The sequence below is a fragment of the Podarcis bocagei genome, assembly GCF_964188305.1.
Source record: "Podarcis bocagei genome assembly, chromosome: 8".
NCBI lineage: Eukaryota > Metazoa > Chordata > Lepidosauria > Squamata > Lacertidae > Podarcis > Podarcis bocagei.
In genome coordinates, this window is record NC_138133.1 from 4284505 (window position 1) to 4307774 (window position 23270).

The window sequence follows — 23270 nt, forward strand, 5'->3', positions numbered from 1 at the left end:
GAGTCCCACTCGGAAATGTGGGGCTTGCTGCACAGGCCCTGCCTCAGGCATGCACCCCTCTGTTACTGGGCACATCCATGAGCCCCAGCTGCCCGCCTCCGGGCAAGACCTTGCTGCTGCTGCTGCATTTCTCCTCCATCGCCAGCTGTCGAGCAAGGCCTCCTCAGCCGCTGCCACCTTTGCTTCCCGCGCAGGGCTGCCTCATCCTCCATGGGCTGAGGGCCGGCTCTGCCAACAGGCATGTCCCACAGGCAGGCCCGGGAAGAGGCTGGGAAATGGCTGCACCAGAACCCTTTCATTTACAGTGGTGCCTCGCAAGACGAAAAGAATTCGTTCCGCGAGTCTTTTCATCTTGCGATGTTTTTCGTCTTGCGAAGCACGGTCCGTCGCAACTGCGCCTCTTCAAGCGGCTTTAAAAAAAAAAGCGCAAGACGTTTTCGTCTTGCGAAGCAAGCCCATAGGGAAATTCGTCTAGCGAAGCAACGCAAAACCGAAAAACCCTTTCGTCTAGCGAGTTTTTCCGTCTTGCGAGGCATTCGTCTTGTGGGGCACCACTTTACAACAGTGTTTCCCAACCGGTGTTCTGCGGCACACTAGTGTGCCGCGAGACGTTGCCTGGTGTGCCGTGGGAGGGAGGCGGGCGAGTCGGGCTAATCCTCCGACGAGCTCCACCTCCAGACCCATTGCTCAAATCCTTTAACCCAGGAGGGCGGGGAGGGGGGGGAGAAAGAGAAAAAAGAAAGGGTGGAAAAAAGAAGGGGAAGAGAAAATATTTTTTTAAAAAAAGGAAAGAGAGGAAAAAAGCGAGGGATGGAGGAAGGGGAAGGGGGAAGAAGATGGGGGGTCTTTGTGTATAAACAGAAGGGGAGGACAATGAAGAGGGGCGGGGCTTGGCAGGCAGCAGATAACTGGGGAGGGGGGCGCGGCTGGCGGCGGCTCAAGGCAGGAAGGGAGGAGCTGCCTCGCGGAGAGTCTTGGGCTGCAGAGATTTCCCGTTCAGGAGCGCGGGAGGACACGCCGTGGATGGGAATCTCCTCCTCCTCTTCCTCCTCCTCCTCCAGGAGAGAGGGTGGTCCGCCCCACCGAGTCGGGCCTGCTCAAGCGTGGGAGCCTATAGTTAGAGCTCAGCTCCTTTTCTTGCCTTCCCCGCCCCCCCCCCCACGGAGCACATTTTCCTCGCCCCCCCCAACCCCCGCATGTAGAATAGAAGCCCTCCAGCCTCCACGGTGCACAAACTCTCCCCTCTGCAACGAAGCGCTTTGTTGCATATCTTTGGTGAGGTTTTTAGGCAGTCTTGGTGCACCTTAAATCAGCGCTAATTGCGCCTGGACGCAGTATTTACTTCCGAGTAGGCCCCCTTCTCTCTCTCCCCCCCCCCGGTAGCACCTGACGTTGCTATTCGTATCATCAGGTTTGTTTGTTGATAATTTAATTGTTTTAAAAGCATCATGCTAAAGAGCTCTCTCCCACCCCCAGACCCTTGGGCAAAACAGAAAAACACACACATACACAAACACAGAGATTGAGCCCTGCAGGTTTTATGAAATGAATGGATTCTGAATGCCTGTTTCAGTGGCTTGTCCGCCTTAGGCTGCTGGGCCAGACACCTGTTACACGGTGCAGTCCGTAAGCTGTGAGCGCTGCTACCTGCCGCCGAGACCACGTAACGACAGTCTTGAAAGACCTACATTGGCTCCCAGTACCTTTCCGAGCACAATTCAAAGTGTTGGTGCTGACCTTTAAAGCCCTAAGCGGTTTCGGTCCAGTATACCTGAAGTAGCGTCTCCGCCACCATCGTTCAGCCCAGACACTGAGATCCAGTGCCAAGGGCCTTCTGGCAATTCCCTCACTGTGAAAAGTGAGGTTACAGGGAACCAGGCAGAGGGCCTTCTCGGTAGTGGTGCCCGCCCTGTGGAATGCTCTCCCATCAGACATCAAAGAGATAAACCAGTGTTTCCCAACCGGTGTTCCGCGGCACACTAGTGTGCCGCGAGACGTTGCCTGGTGTGCCGTGGGAGGGAGGCGGGCGAGTCGGGCGGCGAGAGGCGGGGCGGCGGCGGCGAGGAGAGGCCGCCCAGCGCGGGGCTCTCGCCGTCTGCCTGCCTGGCTGCCTGCGTGGCGCTGACGTCACGGGGCTGTAACGTGCCCCACATAGGCACACGCGGGGCGGCGAGCGAGCTCCCTCCCACATCCCATCGCCGCTCGCTTCGGCCGGCCTACTGGGCTGTCGCAGGCGGAAGGCCTGCGCATGCGCGAGGTTTTCGCGCCTTCGGGATTCCCTTCACGCCTTCCTCCTCCCGGGTCCTTGAGAGCGCGGGAAGCGGCAGCGCGAGACCGGCGTTGAGCCTGGTAGGTATTGCGCTTGCCAAGGCAGTCATTTGGGAAATGAAAACTTGCAAAGCAAGCAACCAGTTCAATCTGAAGTACGTGTATGCTTAATATCCTGTATCTGAAACCTGTTCTGCCCCCTCCCCCACACTTGGTGCCATTTTCATCTACACATGCAGCAGAGTAAGTTGATCCAGAATAGTACCAATTCAGATGGCAGATGGGAGAATGACAGTGCTGAATGCTTTCCCATGTAGAACAGTCCCTGCAAATAAAAACCTAGCATATTTGGAAGGGGGATGCTAGCCTAACCATTACCTTCTATAGAATTATAGAATCATAGAATCATAGAATCATAGAGTTGGAAGAGACCACAAGGGCCATTGAGTCCAACCCCCTGCCAAGCAGGAAACACCATCAGAGCACTCCTGACATATATGCTGTTACTATTTTTTTATTTTTTTTTACATAAGTAAAAAGTGACCTTTCCCCATCTGGCATGGTGGTGTGCCTCGAGATTTTTTTCATGAAACAAGTGTGCCTTTGCCCAAAAAAGGTTGGGAAACACTGCACAAAAGCGAGGAAATGCTGTTGAGCAAAACAAAACACTTCAGAGCAAAACAAAATGGTCCACTGACAAGGCGTTTTCACCCCAGCGACTATCATGTGGTGAACACTCTGGGGACTGATTTTAGGGTCCAAAAAGGGGGGGATGCGACTATTATGCGGTGGTGACCATTACATGGTGAAATATGTTAGTTTGGCCTCAAACCTCCAGACAAACGCAGCAGTCATTCACTGAATACAGATAGCAGTGGAGGGGAAAGTGTGAGTGAGGTGTGTGGCTATCTATAACTTTTTTGCACAACAGCTTCTGAGCTGACTCACGGTAGAGAAGCAGAAGCAGTCTATCTGGCAGCGAGAACTGTGGAAACTGACTCATTTTTATGCTCGGAGACTTGAGTCCCACTAACACGAGCTGTGACGCAACCGTGTTGGAGTATGTAGGTGTGGAAATATGGCATCACCCAGCATATCAGCTCCACTCAAAGGAGTGGGTGACATACATAGAAACTTGTGTGTTTTGTTGGAGTTATGGGGTTAACCATAACCTCTTGGGATTCTAACAGGGCCCCAAGACCTGTTGGAGTTTTCTTAAGCAACCAAACTCCTTATCTTTGGGTCCAGTACACTTCCAAGTACCAGGCCCCTTCAGAGTATCACGCAGCTTCCAAGCGTGTAGGAGATCCAGGTCTAGCATGGAGCGTAGAACTAAATTGCAGGAAACATTCAAATACAGACAGAATTCTTTACTGTTGTTCTTTAAGCATAACAGTTACAACAGGATACAACCATCTATCCTCCCTGATAGAGGTTTAGTTTAAACGGTTCCATCTAGCCCTAAAGCTGCCAGACCCGCTCTCACGTCTTCACACCACAAGAGCAGCGTTCAGACTAAACATCTCTCTGTGTCAAGCACTGAAACAGATATGCAGGAACATTCTTTAGAGTGACCTTGCACCTGTTGTAAACAAACCAGCTTCAAGCGGCTTTTGGAAACCCTTGTTTCTGGGAATGAATGACTCACCCCCAACATGTTTATCACCTGTGCTTTCTACCAAACTCGATAATGAACTGCAGCCCAGTTGCAACCCTAGTCAACTAGACCCCACTTGCCAAATTTGTGTGCAAAAGCATCTACAAAGAACCTCAAGAGGAGGTTCTGCAATCCTGGGAGTAAGCGCCATGTGGACTTGCTTCTGAGTAAACATGCATAGAATCGGCACTGTAAGATTGCTGCAGTTCTGCTCTCTAGGTGTATTTTTAAAGCAGGGGGGAGGAACTATTACGTCTTCCCTTTTTTTAGTATATATTTAAAATCATTCAGCTTCTGGAGTCTGGTATTTGCAATAACCCCTTTAGTAATTTAAGATGAAACCTACAATTGTTGTGAGGGAAGCAAAATGGGGGAAGCTGCAGAAATTTGTATAAATAAACTTTCCACATCTAGGCCCTCTATAAGTTTTTTCTCTAAACTGACATCCTAGCAGTCCAGGTAGGGTCTACTGAGGGACACAGGGCTGCTGTACATAGTATAATATCATTTGGTGTGAGACACTTCATGTGATGAGGAGCCAGGAAACAGGCCATGTTTTGAGCAGTCATTCTATGATGAACAGTAGACTGGCCTTCAGCTTACTGGTGACTCTCATCAGACTCCTTTCCTCTGCTTCTCTCTGTCCACCCTTCCTTTATGCACTCAACTCTCCATATGGCCTCTTTTGTGCCCCATCCCATCCACCACAGCCATCATTCGGCTCCTTTCCGCTATCTCCAGCTTCCTTTGAGGCAAAACACTCTTGGATGGAAAGGTAACCAGTAACCTTTGTTTAACCTATATTTTGTCCTTCATTCAAGTTCCAGTGTCTTTGATTCGGTTTTTGCAGCACTACTTGTGGGACAAATCAAGATTTTGCCTGCTTTACTGTGGGATCTCTGCCTTATTTGGGGGTGCAGTAGCTGCCTTAACATGGAATATTGAGTGATGCTCCTCCTCTTGAGTTTGAGATTATGATAATGATTTGAAAAAAAGAATACACAATCTTACTCCGCCCCCCCCCCCCCGAAATATCAAGGTGAGGAGATGGCCTGGTTTGCTCCGGGGTATTTAAACAAAGGTTTGATTTGCAGAAGTCATCAGGTAAAGCTTTTCATAGCATGGCAGTAAACATTATCACCTACTAACGTCTGGATACCAAGCTGCTGTGAAACAGACAACTACAGGACTTGCATGCTTCAAAAGTTGGCAACCCTTGAGAGTGAGGCCCCTGTGAGTAATAAAAACTAGGAATTGGCCCTTTGCACACTGCAGATAAGTAGCAAATGCTTCATACAAGCATTTCTTCCCCCTTCCATGATTGCTGCCATAATTATCATTTTCTTCTGTGTTCCAATTTCCAGGGACAGATCCATGGATTTGTTGATGACTTTCACGTGGATTATAATTTAGCCTGTGGCGATCTGCTGTGGTCCGTAGGAGAACAGACCATCCACCTTTCTGCTGCTTTTCTGTTCAAGCTGAAATCCTAAGGTAGATTATTGCTATGATCAAAGACTCAGACGAATGATTAACCTTAAAGACGGCACTGGACTAATTTCAGGTGTGTGGTCTACTGGAGGACAGAACTGGGGAGCTTTCACCTCACAAATTTACACCACTGATTATTCTGTGATCAAAACCCCTTGGCTTGTGTGGATTCACACATCCAGTGGGCAGAACCAGAGGTTGGTGGATGCAGAAAGATCCAACAGCTTGGAAAAGTTTATTCTGAGAGAGATCTGTGATCGTATAGCAGAAGTTTTGTCTTTTATATGCAGTGTTGGAGTCTCTGAGCCCCACAGGGCATGCAATACTCTTTACATCATCATCGCCATCACCATCATCAATATTACTATTATTAATTTTACCACTCTGGGCGGCTCACAGCATACACCAGAACACACTCAAACATCAAATGTTAAAAACTTCCTGATACAGGTCTGCCTTTTGATGTCTTCTAAAAGTCAGATAGTTGTTTATTTCCTTGACATCTGATGGGAGGTTGTTCCACAGGGGGTGCAACTACCGAGAAGACCCTCTGCCTGGTTCCTTGTAATCTTGCTTTTTCAGTGAGGGAGCCACCAGAAGACCCTTGGAGGAGGACCTTAGCGTCTAGGCTGGAGCGATGGGGTTGGAGATGGTTCTTCAGGTATATTGGGCCGAGGCCTTTTAGGGCTTTAAAGGTCAGCACCAACACTTTGAATTGTGCTCAGAAACGCACTGGTTGTCAATGAAGATCCTTTAGGACTGGTGTTATATGGTCCCGGCGGCCACTCCCAGTCACATGTGAAGGGGATAACTGCCCCTAGATGTCAGCATGGTGGTCTGCAAAGAACAATCCTGTCCACAAGCAGCTATTCCATGTGTAGGCTTCTTCTTTGCAGATGACCACATGAACATGCATATGTTTAAATAAGGGCGAGGCAGCAAGCTTGCTACCCTGCTCCCTAGTATTCCATGATAATCCATTCACACAAGCAATGAATGAAGGGGGACTGTGCTGCATCCTGTAAATAGTCGAAGGCAGTTAGCAAGGCCATTGGGTGGAGTCAGCATTCTTTGAGTGAATTAATGATGGAGAGCACAAAATCAGGTTGTGGTGACTATACTGAATTAATACAGAGTATAATGTGTGTAGCATTAATTGACTACAGGTACAGCCCAGTGCATACTTACGTGTGTGTGTGTGTGTGTGTGTGTGTGTGCATACAAAACAAATCAAACACACACCAATGATTGCTTTGTAAGGCTGCTATGTTCACTAACTTAAGGTAAGTCCTCTTGAAATTCAGTGGAAATTATTTTTGTGTAAGCACACACAGAAGCCAGCTGCAACATGAAGCCACCTGGCATGCGGGAAGAAGATGCCACTTAATCCATATGACTGTGGAGAAAAATCTGAAAAATTCTTTCCCCCTTCATTTCATTCTTCACCCTCCAAATTGCTAACAACAAAAAGATTTGGAGAGAGGTTTCTGTGGGAAGGAGGAAGAAAAAAAATCTCCAAAAGTTATCCAAAATATTGCAGGTAATTTTTTTGATACCTACAGACTTTGTCAAATCCAGCTGCAAAATTTGAGGGTTGGGCCTTGCAGAATTTTTAAAGTACAGAGTTCATAGGCAAATGTTTTTTAAACTTCAGTTTTTTGCCTGAGGTGTGAATGGAACTTGGGAAGCTTAATAAGAATCCCTTCCTCTGGCCAGTTTGTGCAATGATATATTGAGCTCATAGAGGGAACTCTCAAAAATTGCCTTATGCCAGCGGAAGTGGCTGGATTCCATTTTTCTGGTAGCTCTGATAACGGATGGATTTTCTCCCGGCTTCAGCTGTTCTCCCCGTGTTTCCTTTTCCCTTGGATTCCAGCTCATGGCCTAGCATGTTGTCATGAGGACTCCAAGCCAAGCACACCCTCAGGCAGCCCCTCTCAAGCCTTCTGGGACCAAATGGGTGTTTCTCTCGCCATGATATGTGGGTGTGTTTTAATCCTCCTCTAAATGCAGAGAGCAATACTTGATCAGCAAGGAGCTGCCTGTGTGGGACACCGGTCATCGTTTTGTTGTTAGTGTGTTATTGTTAGAGGTGTTGCTAAGGACTTAAAAGATCCAGGGCACAGGCCCATACACACAGATATGTGTAACATTTGCATAGGCTACTTTGTAAGTATAGGTGCACATTTAAATAAATTATGCTGCTCCTTAATTAATTCTCCCATTGTAATATCCTACGGAGTAGCTCAGATCATACTGGTAGCATCCGGCTTGGCTGCATCTCTGTGCTGGAACCACTGGCTGTCTTGGACTGTCTTGAGAAGATGGGGGAGAGAAGGCATAAGAGAGAAAAGGGATGATTTCAGTCAAGTCAGTTCCCAACAGGACACTGTAGACACCCTGTTCGGGGCTCGTTCCCTATCCATAGTTGCCATTCTCAAGGTGATGAATCTGCAGCCCTGAACTCTCCTGTGTCCCCTGTCCCCTCTTCACGTTTAAACTGATCTCTTCCTTGGACACATTTATGCAGAAACTGACAGGGTTCTGTCCAGTCCACCCTTGGAAATGACATATTTGCAGCTTACTTAATGTTGTGCACCAAAAGTTTTTCAGTTGGCACCTGGTGAAGGATGATGGGGAGCTTTGGGTAAAGGAGGAGAAAGCTGATGGAACAGGCTGTCTGGGGCAAGACAGGGAGGGAGCTCAACACTATTAGCAGAGTCCCAGGCAGTGGCAGGGCTTCCCCAAACAGGGCAGCCTGTCAGCTCAGCTACCACGGCTAGTAGGCTGCTCCGCATGCCATGGGTGGGAACTCTGCCACGAGTTTCCATTTCCAGGGGAACTGAATTTGGGCAGAGAGAGAGAAAATAGCAGCCCATTTGTTTCCTGTACAAACACATCATCGCTAGAAATTGAAACAAGAGGCAGAGTTTTGACACTGAACAGGAGTTCAGTAGCCTTGGCCTCCCCAGCGGCCACATAGCTGAGTGGTGGTGCAGTGCTACTTCCACGCTTGACTCCTGCAACCGCTGCTGTCAGACCCATGGTGTGGTACATGGGCCCCTCAGGCCATCCACCAATAATGGGGCCGTTTCTCTCTGGACTGGAAGGATGATGGGTGTTGCTTTTGGTTTTCTAGTGGGACCCTTTCTGACACCTGGCATGGCTTGGCTGCCTCTAGTTCTCCAATGGCTCCACAAACTCTACAACACAGGGACACTGTGCGATGTATTTCCTTATTTCCTGTCCGTTAGAAAGTGGAGTGGTAGAGCCACAAGTGGAACCCAGGTTTGTTATCCAAAGGCTTTCTGGCCCCTTTGGCACAAAATAATGACAGAATTCAGAGAGTGGAGCCCTGCCAGGATTCTCCGTTGGTATACTGAAGTGTAAACGCCAAGCAGCTTCTCAGCAAGACATCGAGGGCTCACACAGTTTGGATGGCCAGGGAGGAGGATGGGGGCTTGGCTGTGGGCTTGGGATGAGCTTGACAAGCAACATAAGGCACATTAGTCCTGCTTCACCACAAAGAAGCTTTTATCAGTGAGATATTTCTGATTTGGACAGATCTATGTGTATTAACCGTCCCGGTCTAGATTATCAGCAGTTGTGCTTTTTGAAGAATGAGAGGTGGTTGTGACACTTGGAGCCTCTCCTGAGATCTGTAGGTTTCAATCTGAACCATGATCTGTGGACTAGAAAAATGCTGAGAAGTGTTGACTTATCCCTGAGAAGTGTTACCTTGACCATAGAAGCTGTCGTTGTTACAACTAGCCAGGCTAATAGCTGTTCCTAGGTGTAACTCTAGGGCATGGAGAGGGGCACAGAGGAGTGCTAGTAATAATCATCAGGAAGGTAGAAGAAAGCTCCAAGCCAAGCACAAGACTGCCATAGAAGCTGACCATCAGTAGCCGTCGCTGTGTCTTGGCTGTGAGTTTGGCTTTAAGAGAGCAGCTCTGGTTCACTCTTCAGTTAGAAACATAGAGGGAAAATCCAAACAAACCTCAGCCACCAGTCATTTGTTAAGAGCAAGAGCAGGGGGCGCCAGCAGCACCGGCAATTGGCACAGACAAGCGGTGGGCGAGTGAGCTGCATGGAGGAAGCATCTGTAGAAGCCAGCTTGCCAAGTCCCCATTATCTGCATGATCACAGGACCCACACAGGTGCCAAGCAGCCTCAGAGGTTTGCTCAAATCCTCCCTCTCCCGCCTCACAACCTGTTTTATGGCATTCTGAGTGTCTGATGGGTAGAAGGAACAGGGTGGGTGGGAGGAGACATACGCCTGTCATTTGTCCACAGGGCAAATGAAATCTATGAAGTGGCCATTTTAATTTTCATTATCTCGGTAGCCACTCTGCCTTTGGACACCAGTTCTCCAAGTGGCTAGAGAGATAAAATGTTAAAGAGAGTTTCTGCAAATAGACTTAAATGGGATGTGCTTGCATAATTAAATCAGTAACAAGCCTGAGCATCTAGGAGTGGATCCCTTGCATCAAAAGGTATGTCACATGCAGCTTTTGCTCAGTGTATTCCTACTTAAGATAGAGCCCATGAAAGGCTCTCTGCTGTCCTGAGAGCAGCTAGGACTGAACCACTGTTGTCATGGGCATGTATGGTTGCCTTAATTGCACATCTGGCTCCCAATTCGAAGTCCAGGCAGGAGAAGAAATTCATGCAAGGCTGAATAAGGTTTGCACAGCCTCCCCCTCCAATGGATCCAGTATTACTCTCAAACCTACTTTTATGACTGTTGCTTTTGTTTCAAGAGTGGAAACACCCAGATATTTGTAGATTCCTATTTGGACTTCTGTTTTGTATGCAATGAGCTTGTACCCGTCAGTGCAAGAGTACTGTTTTATGCTCTTTTGGATCACACTTCTGCTTTTTTTGCCTTTCTAAGTGGGGTGCATTGCAAACATTGCAAACAGACAGCTACTTTATACTGAGTCAGGCCACAGGTCCAGCTAGCTCAGTATTGGCTACATGAAGTCTGGCTAACCTTTGACCCTCCAGGTGTTGGTGGACTACAACTCCCATTATCGCTGACTCTGGAGCCGTGGGAGCTGCAGTCCAAGAACATCAGATGAGCCAAGCCTGGACTACACTGACTAGTAGCGTCTCTTTCCCAGCCCTACCTGGAGCTGCCAGGAATTAATATTGGGTCCTTTTGGTGCAAATCATGTGATCTTTGACTGAACCTTTCCCCTTTGGCTTTTTTTAGTTTATATTTTATACTGTGGGTTTTTTTTAATGTTGTAAGCCATCTGGGATAGCTTAGGAAAAAGATATATAAATATATTAAATACATTAGGTCCATTAATTTCAATGAGTACTTTTGAGTAAAATGTTGTTGTATACCATGCATAGGAAGGTATCCTTAAGCTACCTGTAGAAGTGGCACATTCCCATCCAGGATACCTTCAGGTCCAATGGTTTGGCAGTGGTTGTAGTCTTCCATATGGTTGGGTTCATGGTCGTGATGAGGACAGAGCTGACTTTATCACGAGGGGAGGGCCTGAGTGAAAAACAACACGGTGCAGTTGTTTCAGCAGACACCTAACTCTTCGCTAATTCACTCTTCCCTTTTTAACTTTCAGAGGCACCTGTTGTATATGAAACTGCAGGACGTGTTGTAATGGCCTTGAAAGTGCACTGAAGACGGACCTTGCCCCCTCCCCGCCATCATTTGTGATTGGTACTGTTAGTATTGTGGCGGTGCGTTGTTTTCCACCGTGAGTGGGCTTGCTGCTTTATCTGGTCTCCTCTTTGTTAAGAAAAAAGATGTCCGAAACTGGCTCTCATCAAGACGCCAGTTCCAAGCCAGGCCTGTTGGAAAAAAACAAGAACCCAGATGACTCTCAGCCGTCAGTCAATTCAGAAAGGAGGAACAAAAGTGGGATAATAAGCGAACCTTTGAACAAAAGTCTTAAGAAGTCTCGACCACTCTCCCACTACTCCACTTTTGGTAGCACCAGCTCATTAAGTGAACATTCTGAGAAAGGTGCCCCCGTCGCCAACGGCAATGAAGCAACTATGGATAAAAGCAATTCTACCTCAAAGCACAAAAGCATCTCCGACATGCTGAGCAAATCAGATATTTCTGCAGAAGGACAGAGCATCTTGCAACAGTTTGCTCAGTCGACAGAGCTGCTCAAAAGAGTAGTCCAGGAGCACATTCCCCTGCCTAATGACCACGGGACGGGCATCTCAGACATGGAAGCCGTCTCGGCTGCAGAGACAATGAACAGCCCATCTGATTTTCCTTACCTGGGGGCTTTTCCTATCAACCCTGGCCTTTTCATTATGACCCCTGCTGGCGTATTTCTGGCAGAGAGCGCACTCCATATGGCTGGCTTAGCGGAGTACCCAATGCAGAACGAATTGGCATCTGCCATCAATTCAGGGAAAAAGAAACGGAAACGGTGTGGCATGTGTCCTCCTTGCAGAAGACGGATAAATTGCGAGCAGTGCAGCAGTTGTAGGAACCGTAAAACTGGGCACCAGATTTGCAAATTCCGAAAATGTGAGGAACTTAAAAAGAAGCCTTCTGCTGCACTGGAGGTAATTGGGTTTGGTCAGGCAGCTTAATAGTCCCCCCTCAGCTGCTCTGTGTGGAACCACAATGCCAATTTATGTGGACTGGATGTGGAAATGTCAGGGGTTTGAATCTCTTAGCAGTTCTTACCTTTTATATTCCACTTGGCTTCAGTCTTCTCACATGCAGACCATTATTATTAGTAATTGGGAAAGAAACTCTCAGATTGGCCCTCATTCCTGTGATGATATGAGTGGCTCTCTGGGGCCTTCTGTAGACTCTTTACAAATAGCTGGTGGTGTGTTCAATCTGTTTCTGGATTCCATTATCTCAGACTGCATCTGAGATCTCACAGGACTTAAAACACTCCTCCACGGGGAAAATAATAATAATAATAATAATAATAATCCCCGACATTGAAACTAGCATGACAGTGTGGGGGTTGTTCTAGAACCCTGACATGCTGCTTTACATGTAATTATAATAATGTACATAATGCTTTTGATTGTTCAAAGTGTTTCCATTTCTGTTATCTTCTCACCAGTGTTTTTTCCTTAAGAAAATAGGTGCCGGTATGCCCCATGCCCAGCCCACCCCTGCTTGCTCACTCGCTCCCCCACCTTTGCCTCTTCCTCCTGCTCCTCCATTGCTGCTGCTTCCTCCTGGAGATGCTTTGGCGCGACCTCTTATGATCGACAAAGCGCCTTCTGGGAAGGTGATCATAAGGGTTGCGCCAAAGTGCCTCTTCTCTAGCATGCCCTTTTTACCGTCATCGGGCACCTTCACAGGAAGTAGCAAGGAGGGGGGCAAGCAACTATAAGTAGATGAGCATTATTGGCTCCATATTTCAAATGGGAGGCTGATTCAGAAATGCGTAGTGGCTTGCCTAAGTGGTAGCTTGGCTGAATAACAGGGACTTCCTGATTTGTAGCTCTGGCTCCTTCACCACAACACAGCACTAGTTCTCATTTTGTACAAATGGGTGTTCCTCTGCCCCACTTCAGTAAGGAAGCATAGACGTCAGAAGTGGTACAGTTTGGACAAAGATTTATCACTTCAGCTGCTGTTTGTGAGAGCTAGGCCTTAATGCCAAAGTCTTTTATACCACAGGGAGAGAACATGTCTCCTCTTCTTAACCATTGGCCAGTCACCAATTTACAGCAGTTTCTTCTAGCAGGTGAACTTCATTTCAAAATGTTCTAATCACATTTCTAAGCTAATACTGAAGTCAAGACAAGGTGGCCTCTCCAAAACCTCTACTGACCAATTACAAACTCTGACTTTATAGGTTTAGTATATGAAGCTTCTGAGTACAGATCCACCTACTTTGACTATTGGTCACTTTCTAAGGTCTTGGGCAGATTTCTTTCCCAGCCCAACTACCAACTGCAAAATGCCAAGTTGAGTGGGTTTTTATTTCCTGGAAGTCCCTTTGGGAGGGGTGAGGTGTATCTTGTCACAGACGTTGGGCTGTCTTGACTTAGCCTAGCAGCTGTGATTCTTGAAAACTCAATGCCTTTATTGGTGCAAACGCTTCTTGTCAACGGGATGTGACTTAGTAAAGATTACAGACCTCTGCCTAGCAGCTCTCAGTCTTCCTTGTAAGTTGAAAGGGGGTTCTTGGTAAAAACAAAGCAAAACACAGTGAAGTAACATGACAGGCATGCCATGGAAGATGGCAAATGAAAGAACAGGACGAGTAATCAGATGAATATGAAATGCAAACAGATCAAGGTAAGGATGCAACACTGTCAGTAAAGAAAATTATCTTAGGAAAGTTTAGCACATCTTAAGATGCAGAATAAATTTTACTTTGCTAATTGGTCAGTTTCCCAGATGTGGAAAGGTTTGGGGCTGTTCATTACTCGCACTAGAGCAGGCTGGGGGACTGGGGATTTGAGGCAAGGACCCCAAATCCCAAAGCTGCCAACTCTCTGCAAGCCACATTGACAAGTGGGCCGGGTTGCCCACCTGACATATGACATTATGTGTGGATAGCATTCAGTGCCACATGCAAGCAGCGCTGAATGCAAGCCAGGCAAGGTAGTGAAGCAGTAGCCTTTGGGCAGAACTACATGCTACATGCAGATGTGTGCACCAAACCACGATGTTTGCTGCTTCAGTAGGGGGGAAAGCAGGGGCTGTTGAGAAGCTTGATACTGGTAATCCAGAATGGAGAAGCAGTGGGAAGAGATGCTTAACCCTTCTGATACTTGTTGTTTTCCTTCTGAAACACTCACCACCTCTTCCATGGGTGCTTGCCCACTTCTGTGGGGTTCCTGGTGCCCGTTTGCAAAATGTAAACACATATTTGGAACCTGATGGGAGAAAAAGCAGCAGAGCCGGGGAGAGGACTTGCTAGAGAAATGTAGCATGGAAAGGGTTAAGCATCTCTGCTCAAAATTGCTCCCTTCCAAAATGCTTTTTGATAGAAGCAGCAGCCATCATTATTCATATGTAACATGTAGCTCTGCCATTCTCTTTCATAGAAACAATGCAGTCCCGATTGAGAATTGCTTTAGGTGATGGATCAGTTCTGTTGACATGCCTTGCTATTCCTGAGTTGCAAAGTTGTCAGGTCACGGCTGAAAGAAGGATCCTGTAGCTTTGAAAATTAGGTTCTGTGGCTGATGCAGAGCTGATCTCCCCCATCACCAAGCAGTGCTCAAGAAGAACGGAGGAAGCTGAAGAGATTGACCCACTTGGTTTGAGCCCCATATGATTGCAAGCACAAACAGAAAATATGCACTGCTGACATTTGGGCCTAAGCTAGCTAGCTTTTATTGAATGGAGGAAAGCAAAGTATTGTGTCTCCTTTGCCATTTGACCCCCCCCCCTTGTTCCTTATTTGGTGGTGAAGGGGGAGAGAGAAGGCATGTGGCATCCATGTTTGTACAACTCTTTTCTGCTGGTCTTTGAAAGGTACAGGCCCCTTCTCCAGGTTGCAACCCTTTCTTGTTAGGCAGCTGGCTAATTTTGGGAAAGCTTCAATTTCTGGGGTGGGGTGGGGGAACCTACCCCTTCAATTCCATTTAATGTAGATATTGGGCAGTGGGGCAATGAGGTTTTTTCCTGGTTATGCTGCTTAAGTTATTTTCTCTGAAGTTACTGAAGGCTGTAGGCATCACACTCTCAATGAAGACAGCAATACATTGCACAGAGAATGTAATAACTTGCTTTCTTATTAGCCACATTCAACGTTTTTCAATTAGCATAAGATTGGAATGCATACTTGGGGGGGGGGGGACGACGACCAATCTGGGTGGTGGTGATATGAGGGGCTGGTATCTTTCCCAAACTGCCATATTGCTAAATTATATTCCTGTTCTAATTTGCTGAGTCAGTGATCTGGAAAAGGGGAAAGGGGAAAGTCCATCTCTCCTAAAGAGACCCAAAGTGGGAAAATGGATTCCACAGTGCATATTAGGCTGCTATGTTTTCCCTCATTCTCTTTGCATTATGGGGGAAGTTAAATGACAGCGGACCTGTGGAAGGCTTTATAGCTTGGTTTATTCTTTTTTCTCTCTTGCTGACTGGGAAATGGGAATAAATGAAACCGCTTTCAAATTATATGATGGGACTTGCTCCATTTACAGCAAATCTACTCTAATTTTGGGAGAGTTAGGACTAGCATCTCCCAAGCAGTGGCAGGCGTATTCTGAGCTACAATTAATTGCTACTGGTTTATATGAGATAAATGAAAATAATGTAAGGAGAAACCTGCTCAGTCTTTGATATCTCTAATGCTGCAATCCTGTGTACACTTTCCTGGGAGCAAGCCCAGTGAACACAGTGGGACTGACATTGGAGAAGGCATGCATAGGAGATAGGAGGCTGCATAAGTAGATAGAAACTGCTTTATATATATATATATTAATGGTTAGTGTGAATAGGAAATAAAATGTTTGACTTTCATTTGAAGTTATTTTTGTCAGAATGCTTTTTTTTAAAAAGGGGGGGGAGAAAGAGGGGGTGTCCCGCAGTAATTTCAGTTGTCCTGTTCGATAATGGAACATGGTGCGTAGGCCAGTTGGATGCTGAGAAAGATACCATACAGATAGGTGGCAAAGCAGGCTTGCATTTAAGGATCTCCTGCAACATAGTTTTGTAAACTTCTTCAAAGGCATTGTTGATCATCTCTGTACTTCCATCGATTCATAAAATTCTAGCATTGGAAGGGAACCCGAGGGTCATCTAGTCCAATCCTCTGCAATGCAGGGCTCTTTTGCCCAATGTGGGGCTCAAACCCAGGGCCCTGAGATTAAGAGTCACATGCTCTACCCACTGAGCCACGCTGGGGTCGCTTATCCCTTCTGTCTCTTGCACTTTCCTTGAGGAGCTCATCTTGGTGCAGGTGGTCCCCCTTATTCTCTTAGCAACCCTGTGATGTAGTTTAGGCTGTGTGGTAGCAAGCAACCTGTACAGTCGCAGCCTGATCTCGCTAGCCGTCTCGCTCAACACCGAGAGCTGCATTTGCCACACGAATCCTGGATCACTAACAAGTAACATTTGTTTTAGCCAGACCAATTTAACTGGAAAGTTTGTTCTATCTAAAATGCCTTGCACAGCCCTCTTCCCCTTTCTATAATAGTCCACAGGTCTGTGAACAAAGGCATAGTAGAATTGTGTCTAGACTCCTTTCAGTATTAATAATATCATCTGTGCAGGATTATGTAATCTGCAGTCACACACAGCCCACTGCAGGATTTCCACCCTGCTTGCTTAACATGAGTGACAAACACATTCTGATGTCTCACCATCTTTCAGTCATTGTCACCTTAGCAGACTTCCTGAGTCCCACACAACTTGTTATCCTACAGGCAGCAAAAATATTCTTTTCCCACTCAAGCTGGTGAAATTCCCCACTGCTGAACAATTTGCCCTGGAGGGATATCAGCCATTGGTTTTCTGCCATCCTCAGCTCCTTTGGGTGGAAGGAAGGGATAGAAATTAAATAACTACAATTATGTAATGTCTCCAATTCCTGCTTCCCAGTCCCCAAAACACAAGCCCTCCCTGCTAGATCAGATCAAGGTCCATCTAACCCAGCAGTGTGTTTTGAATAAGATGCAGGCCAATGCCTTTGAAATACCACAATCGGGGCATCAAAGGTACTCAAAGCATCTGTTAACTTGAGAGATACACTGCAGTTGTATGTGGAGGCTATCATTTATGCCTATTCATGCCAAGTAAATATTCTGTTTCAAAAGCCAGCTTGCAAGGATGTTGCATGTTTCTGTACAGATCATTGATGTTAGTATGATTAAAAGGTAAAGGGACCCCTGACCGTTAAGTCCAGCCGCAGACGACTTTGGGGTTGCGGCGCTCATCTCGCCTTACTGGCCAAGGGAGCCAGTGTTTGTCCACAGAGAGTTTTTCCGGGTCATGTGGCCAGCATGACTAAGCTGCTTCCGGCGAAACCAGAGCAGCACACGGAAACGCCGTTTACCTTCCCGCTGGAGCGGTACCTATTTATCTACTTGCATTTTTTTGGTGTGCTTTCAAACTGCTAGGTTGGCAGGAGCAGGGACCGAGCAACAGGAGCTCACCCTGTCGCGGGGATTCGAACCTCTGACCTTCCAATCAGCAAGCCCAAGGCTTAGTGGTTTAGCTAGCACAATGCAAAAATATTAAAAGTGTGCTGCCCTGTGAGTTAAATTTGGCATTTGCATCTGTATTCATGCTGAAGAAGCCTGGCAGGTCCCCCCCCCCACCTGTTCCTCCTGCCTCCTTTTCTAATCCTGGAGACTTGGGCTTTGGTGATTGTTCCGATTTCCACAGCTCTCCATCTGAGGCTCCCCCCCCCCCCGTATTAATATGCAAGGGTGGTTTAGGGCCAGGCAAGAAGGAAATCAGCCCTGCTCTGCCAGTAGACCTGGGAACAGCTGCCCAGCCCATTTGCATCTGACATCCGGAACAGCGGAAGGGGAAGTCAGCTGTGCTGCATCTGGAACACTCAGGACAAATAGAACAATAGCAGAGGACCTGCTCCAGATCATTTTAAATATCCTTTCAGAAATTGCCTTCTCCAAGACCACTTTGCTGTTTTCTCATGGACTCTCCAAATTTGTGAGGCAAGCCTGTGAAGGTTAAAAAGTGATTATTTCCCAGTACACTCTCTCTCTCTCTCTCTCTCTCTCTCTCTCTCTCTCTCTCTCTCTCTCTGTGTGTGTGTGTGTGTGTGTTTCAGTGACAGGTCAGGCTAACCATGCAGGCACGGGAAACCTGGCTCATTGTCAAAGAGTTGTGTTCCAACAGCAAACTGAACCTAAGAGCTCCTCACAGCAGGAAATGCTCCTGAACAACTCATAATGGCTCATCTTAGTGAGAAATAAGGATCCTTTTCTGTCCCTTCAGGTTCACCAGCTGGTAAATGCCAACAACTTGCAGGATTCGAGTAGCAACCATTGTGGGGCAAAGCTGTTGATTCGGAATCAGAATCATTCATAAATATCACTTGTGTTTCTCTGATGAGGGGCACCTTTAATAAGTGCAACCAAAATGTTGGCTTTTGGGCAATCTGTTTCCTAAGAGGAATGTTACGCTATAGATAATAGGTTTAGGCTGTGACCCAGAACATGTTTACTTAGGAGTTTGGTCCCAGATGAATTCAGCAGAAATGACTTCCAAGTACAGATGCATAAGACCAGGCCACAAGTTTATCAGGCCCAAGCTAGCTGTTATGAAATATCTGCATGTTTTATTGCATGGATCAGTGATTGATTCCCTGTTGCTTTGGCAGTCTTTCAGGACAGAGACAAACATAATGTGTGGCAGAAATGTTTTCAATGGCACATTTGCTACACTTCTTTTCAGGACAGCAAAAGCTTGTTCAGACCATTTCCACTCCACTTGCCCTGCCTGCCTCCATCATTTTTTATTCTTTGAAATGACACATAAAGGCACTGCCCACCGCTCCAAGTGGCAATTCCCGGATACTCCATTAAGGGCATGTGCAAGTGGTATCTTTTACCACTCCAAGAACATTCATAAAACACATATTTTAAAGGTGTTACTAAAACAGTTGCTATCTTTTGAAATAATAAAGACAGAGGAATGAATAAAATGCCACTTCCAAAACTATGTATCGGTTTTGGAAGTGGTATTTCATTCATTCCTCTGTCTTTATTATTTCAAAAGATAGTGTTTTTTATAAAGTAGAAAAGCAAGATGGCGATGATTAAAAGGGAAGGGAAGCCCAGTTGGTATTTTCTTTAGCATTTTTGTATGATAAGTTATTTTATTGCAAGTCGCTCTGGACTAAGACATATTCTGAGTTCTACTGCCTAGTCTATACGACCTTTTTAGTCAGAGGACACTGAAGGACTACCTAATCTTCCAGCCAGCAATATTAAGAAGACCTGAAGCAGAGGGATGGATAAATCCTTCCGTTCGCCATCAGTCATAGATGAAGTGGTGCTGTGTTTAAAAAGACAACAAAGAGTCCCTTTATATTATGGCTTTTTAAAGTTCTCATCACATGGCTGGACAGGTTGGTGGCAATTTCCTCGGCTTTCCCCTCCTTTGTGTCTGAAAAACAAGCGAGCCAATAAAATACTAAATTGTGTTGCCAGCCTTGCATTGGGAAGAAGAGCTTCTTCCCACACAATGCCATTCCTAGCCTATCAAAGTTTCTGTATAGCTCTAGCCTCCATAGTTTTATACCCAGAGACATAAAATGGACACATCAAAATGACATGCCAAATGGCTTGAAGGTAAATATCTCAATAACAGAAAATATTACAGTGCTCCTGGAAGATACTCATGCTTTGGCCAGAGAGAAGGAATTCTGCCATTGTGAAACAGCCACAGATAATGCCTCCTCCCTCCCCGCCCCATTTTTGAGATGCGTCTTGAGTAACCGATGAAACCAAACCTCAACAACAGCAACCAAGCACATTCCTGGAGGCTTTGGTAATTAAATGAGCAAAGCTTTTCATTCCAGCAGACCCCATTCTCCTGTTAGCTTTGTTCAAGAAATTCCTTCCTTCCTTCCTTCCTTCCTTCCTTCCTTCCTTCCTTCCTTCCTTCCTTCTCCTGGCTTGCTTACAGTAGCAGGAAAGGTTGCACGCCACAGCATGGTGAAGTCAATTTTAAAAGATAGGCAGTCCTGTCCTACCACTCTTCCTTCCAGATTATGAAGTTGCAACTCTTTATTGCCCCACCTTGGGGGAGATTAATGTGCATCCCTGAAGCTCTCTGTTAATAGGGGTAAGGATATGTATGCATGTGACTGACAAAGTAACAAGCACAATAAACTTGTACAAGTATAACCTGAGCATTTAACTGCCAGCCACGAGTCCCTTCATCACAATATGCATTTGCTGTGCTCTTGGAATGGTCAGTAGGGAATCGTCGTTTATTCTTGGTGGACTCTGCATGACATGAGGAAGAGACTTCAGACCACTCTCTCCCCACTCCCTGCCAAAAAGTACCATTTGAAAGTATGAAAAGAGCAGTTTGCCGCTTCTTTAGGCTGTATACAGCAGAAGCATTTGGCCAAAGGGCCAAAAGGTTTCACAAGAGACTATTGGGTACCATGAAGAATTGCAAATAGAGAAGATGTGAAGTTGTAAATATGTCTTCTGCAGGAGCAGAAAGTTGGAAAAATAGATTTGGGAGGGGAGGACACCGTAATTGAAATTACAAATATGTAATGGTGTAAGGTTAGCATTGAAGAACAGCCACACTGGAGCTGAATGGCAGGGCACTGTGTGTGGTGTAATGTTCTGGACTTTCCTTAAAAGGCGCAAAGCTGCTGACTCTGCCCGGGGCTTGTTCTTCTCCTCCCTGCTCATCATGTGTCCCTGTTCTGTTCTCTTCTGTCTCTGCAGAAAGTGATGCTTCCTACAGGCGCTGCATTCCGGTGGTTTCAGTAGGAACAAGAATCCCAAAGCTCTGTCATCCAGTGCAATGTCACTGCTTGCTTGTGTTGTCTCAGGCAAGGCCTTTTTTGGGCGGAAATGAATGGATGCGCCTCTGTCTCCTTTAGAACCAAAAAAATTTTCTCGCAGATTTCATTCCTGTTTTTATAATTTTTTTGGCATTTGTTTAACATCTTCGAGTACTAGTAAAAAACAAACATTAACTGCTTTTCAAATAATTTTTTTAAAAGAATCCATAAAGTAACAAGACATTATAGAGTATGGACAATCAATTTATTTTCCTGTGTTTTGGTGTTGATGTTGTTTATGTGTGGAAGATGCAGTTTTTGTGTAGAGAATGTAAATTTACAGTAACCTTTTAAATCTAGTTACTAATAAGCACTACTGTAATTAGCACAGCTGTTTATTCATTCATATTTTTGTTTGATTAATTTCCATCATTAAAGAAAAATAGTGTGGCTAGTTTCTAGAATCGCTCAACTTCATGTTTATAAATGAGAATATGTTTAAAATAAGGTAGTTTCCCTTTCCCTAACATACACATAAGATTAAGGTTTAATCAGCAAAATGTTTGGTATGAAAAAGTGGAAATGTACTGCAAAACTGGCAAGTTTTTAAAGCAAAGCAAAATAATAATTAAGTTTAGACCAAGAAGAACTGCTCACTAGAATAAACCTGGAATTAACTGCAATTATTCTCTTTTAGAAAAACATTACTGGAATTCAGATATAAAGCTATTGCAGAACCCCTGTTGGAAACATATATGAGTCTTTTTCTTCTGTTCAAAGCCCTTGTTTCCCTGCTTTCTGACCATCACTAACTGAAAGGCTGTTTGTAATGTTCTAGCGATTCAGGCTGTTTTGTGAATAAAAATGAAAGCATGTTTTGTGTCATGGTTTACATTTCCATTATTCTGTCTGTTTTGGTTGCATGCAGGGGGGGCTTTGTTTATGTTTTGATTGCCATGGGGGGCAATACTAAGGCAAAACAAAAATGGCCTCTTTAGGTATGTTGGGTTTCCTCCACACACACAGTATTTTCAAGTGTTTGCCATTCAGGTGGTTTAAATTAAGGCAGCTGGTTATTTTTAAGGCTGCAACTCTAACCTTACTTAAAAGGTAAAGGTAACGGGACCCCTGACCATTAGGTCCAGTCATGACCGACTCTGGGGTTGCGGCACTCATCTTGCTGGGAGTAAACTCCCTTGAATGCAGTAGGATTTACTTCCAGGCAGGCATGGTAGTATGATCTCCCAAGTCATATGGAGAGCAGATCCATTGATTTTATTGGGTGTGCTTTGAGAAGTACTGACATTAGAGATCACACCAAGGGTTCTTGTTTGTTCATGTTTTCTTTTTAAATAACTCCCCCCCCCATCCAAGAAATGAAACAATGAGACCTTTCCCTTTGCAAGCAGCATTGTATTACTAGCCAGCTGAACATGTTCTGCAAATATATGGGTATGGGATCTGGGTTTATTTATCAACCCAAACAAACATCTGATTAAGTCGAAAGGTCATCAATTTTCAGAAGAATTAGAAATCAACATAGCATTCATGTTTCCAAATTTATAGGGATATTATCTGTCATAGGCCACCAAATCGTTTTTGCCTTAAGCAAACGAGCTGCAAGTAGCTCTAAAGCAGAGGTAGCCAACAGTGCGCCCTTCAGATGTTGTTGGACTACAGTCCCATCAGCTCCAGCCACCTTGGCCAGTGATCAAGGATGGTGAAAATCAATGGAACTTCCATCATCTTTAGCCATGTTTGGGGGGGGGGTCTGATGGGAACTATAGTCTACAACATCTGAAGTACACCGTGTTGGCTACCCCAGCTTCAGGGGGTTATACACAATTGTTTCCCTCCCTATATGGAAAGCTCACTGATCCTTTGGAGGCTTCCATTCACTTTCACTGAATTCCCCTTTCTCCCACAGCTCCCCAGGGCACCTCCCATGCTTTTCCAAAGTGTCTCTCTCTCTCCCTCCCCCACCTCTCCAGAGAAGATGGGAAGGGGTGTGCAGAGGACAAATTTTTTTTTGTCAACAAAGACACACAACTGGATGCAGCCCAGAAGAAATTAAATATTGGTTTATTTAGGGCTGTCAGTTACTGCAAACAAGGAGCAGGATTTGGAAATAGTCTTTCTCGCATAGCTGCTGTCACTGAGTTCCTTGATATCTTGGGCTTACCTCTGTTTTGCATAAGGCAAGACAATCTCATTAACATAAAACACTTTTGTCAATAAAAATATTAGGCGAATGCTTAAGAGAGGGTTTATTTTATTTCTTAAGTGACTACACCAAGGAAGCAAACTTGTTCCGATATTGCCATTCAGTCGCTGCAAATATATTGTGAATTCATGCAATTCAAGGAAATCAAAAGTATAAATTGATTTGGAAACATAAGGATGGAAGAAGGCAAATTCTGTATCCCAGG

The 23270-nt window shown here is 45.7% G+C and overlaps 1 protein-coding gene across 4 annotated transcripts in view; it reads left to right on the plus strand.

Annotated features, from left to right (window-relative positions):
* CXXC5 (CXXC finger protein 5) overlaps positions 1-21726 on the plus strand; it is a 67938-nt gene extending 46212 nt beyond the window's left edge. For 2 of the 4 annotated variants that reach the window (XM_081206615.1, XM_081206614.1), the window contains exons 2-4: positions 5290-5419; positions 11011-11974; positions 20783-21726. In XM_081206615.1, coding sequence (XP_081062741.1) covers positions 11195-11974; positions 20783-20827 — 825 coding nt within the window. In that variant the 5' untranslated portion in view covers positions 5290-5419; positions 11011-11194 and the 3' untranslated portion in view covers positions 20828-21726. The other 2 variants (XM_081206617.1, XM_081206616.1) reach the window with 2 other exon arrangements.
* The last annotated feature ends 1544 nt before the right edge of the window (positions 21727-23270 follow it).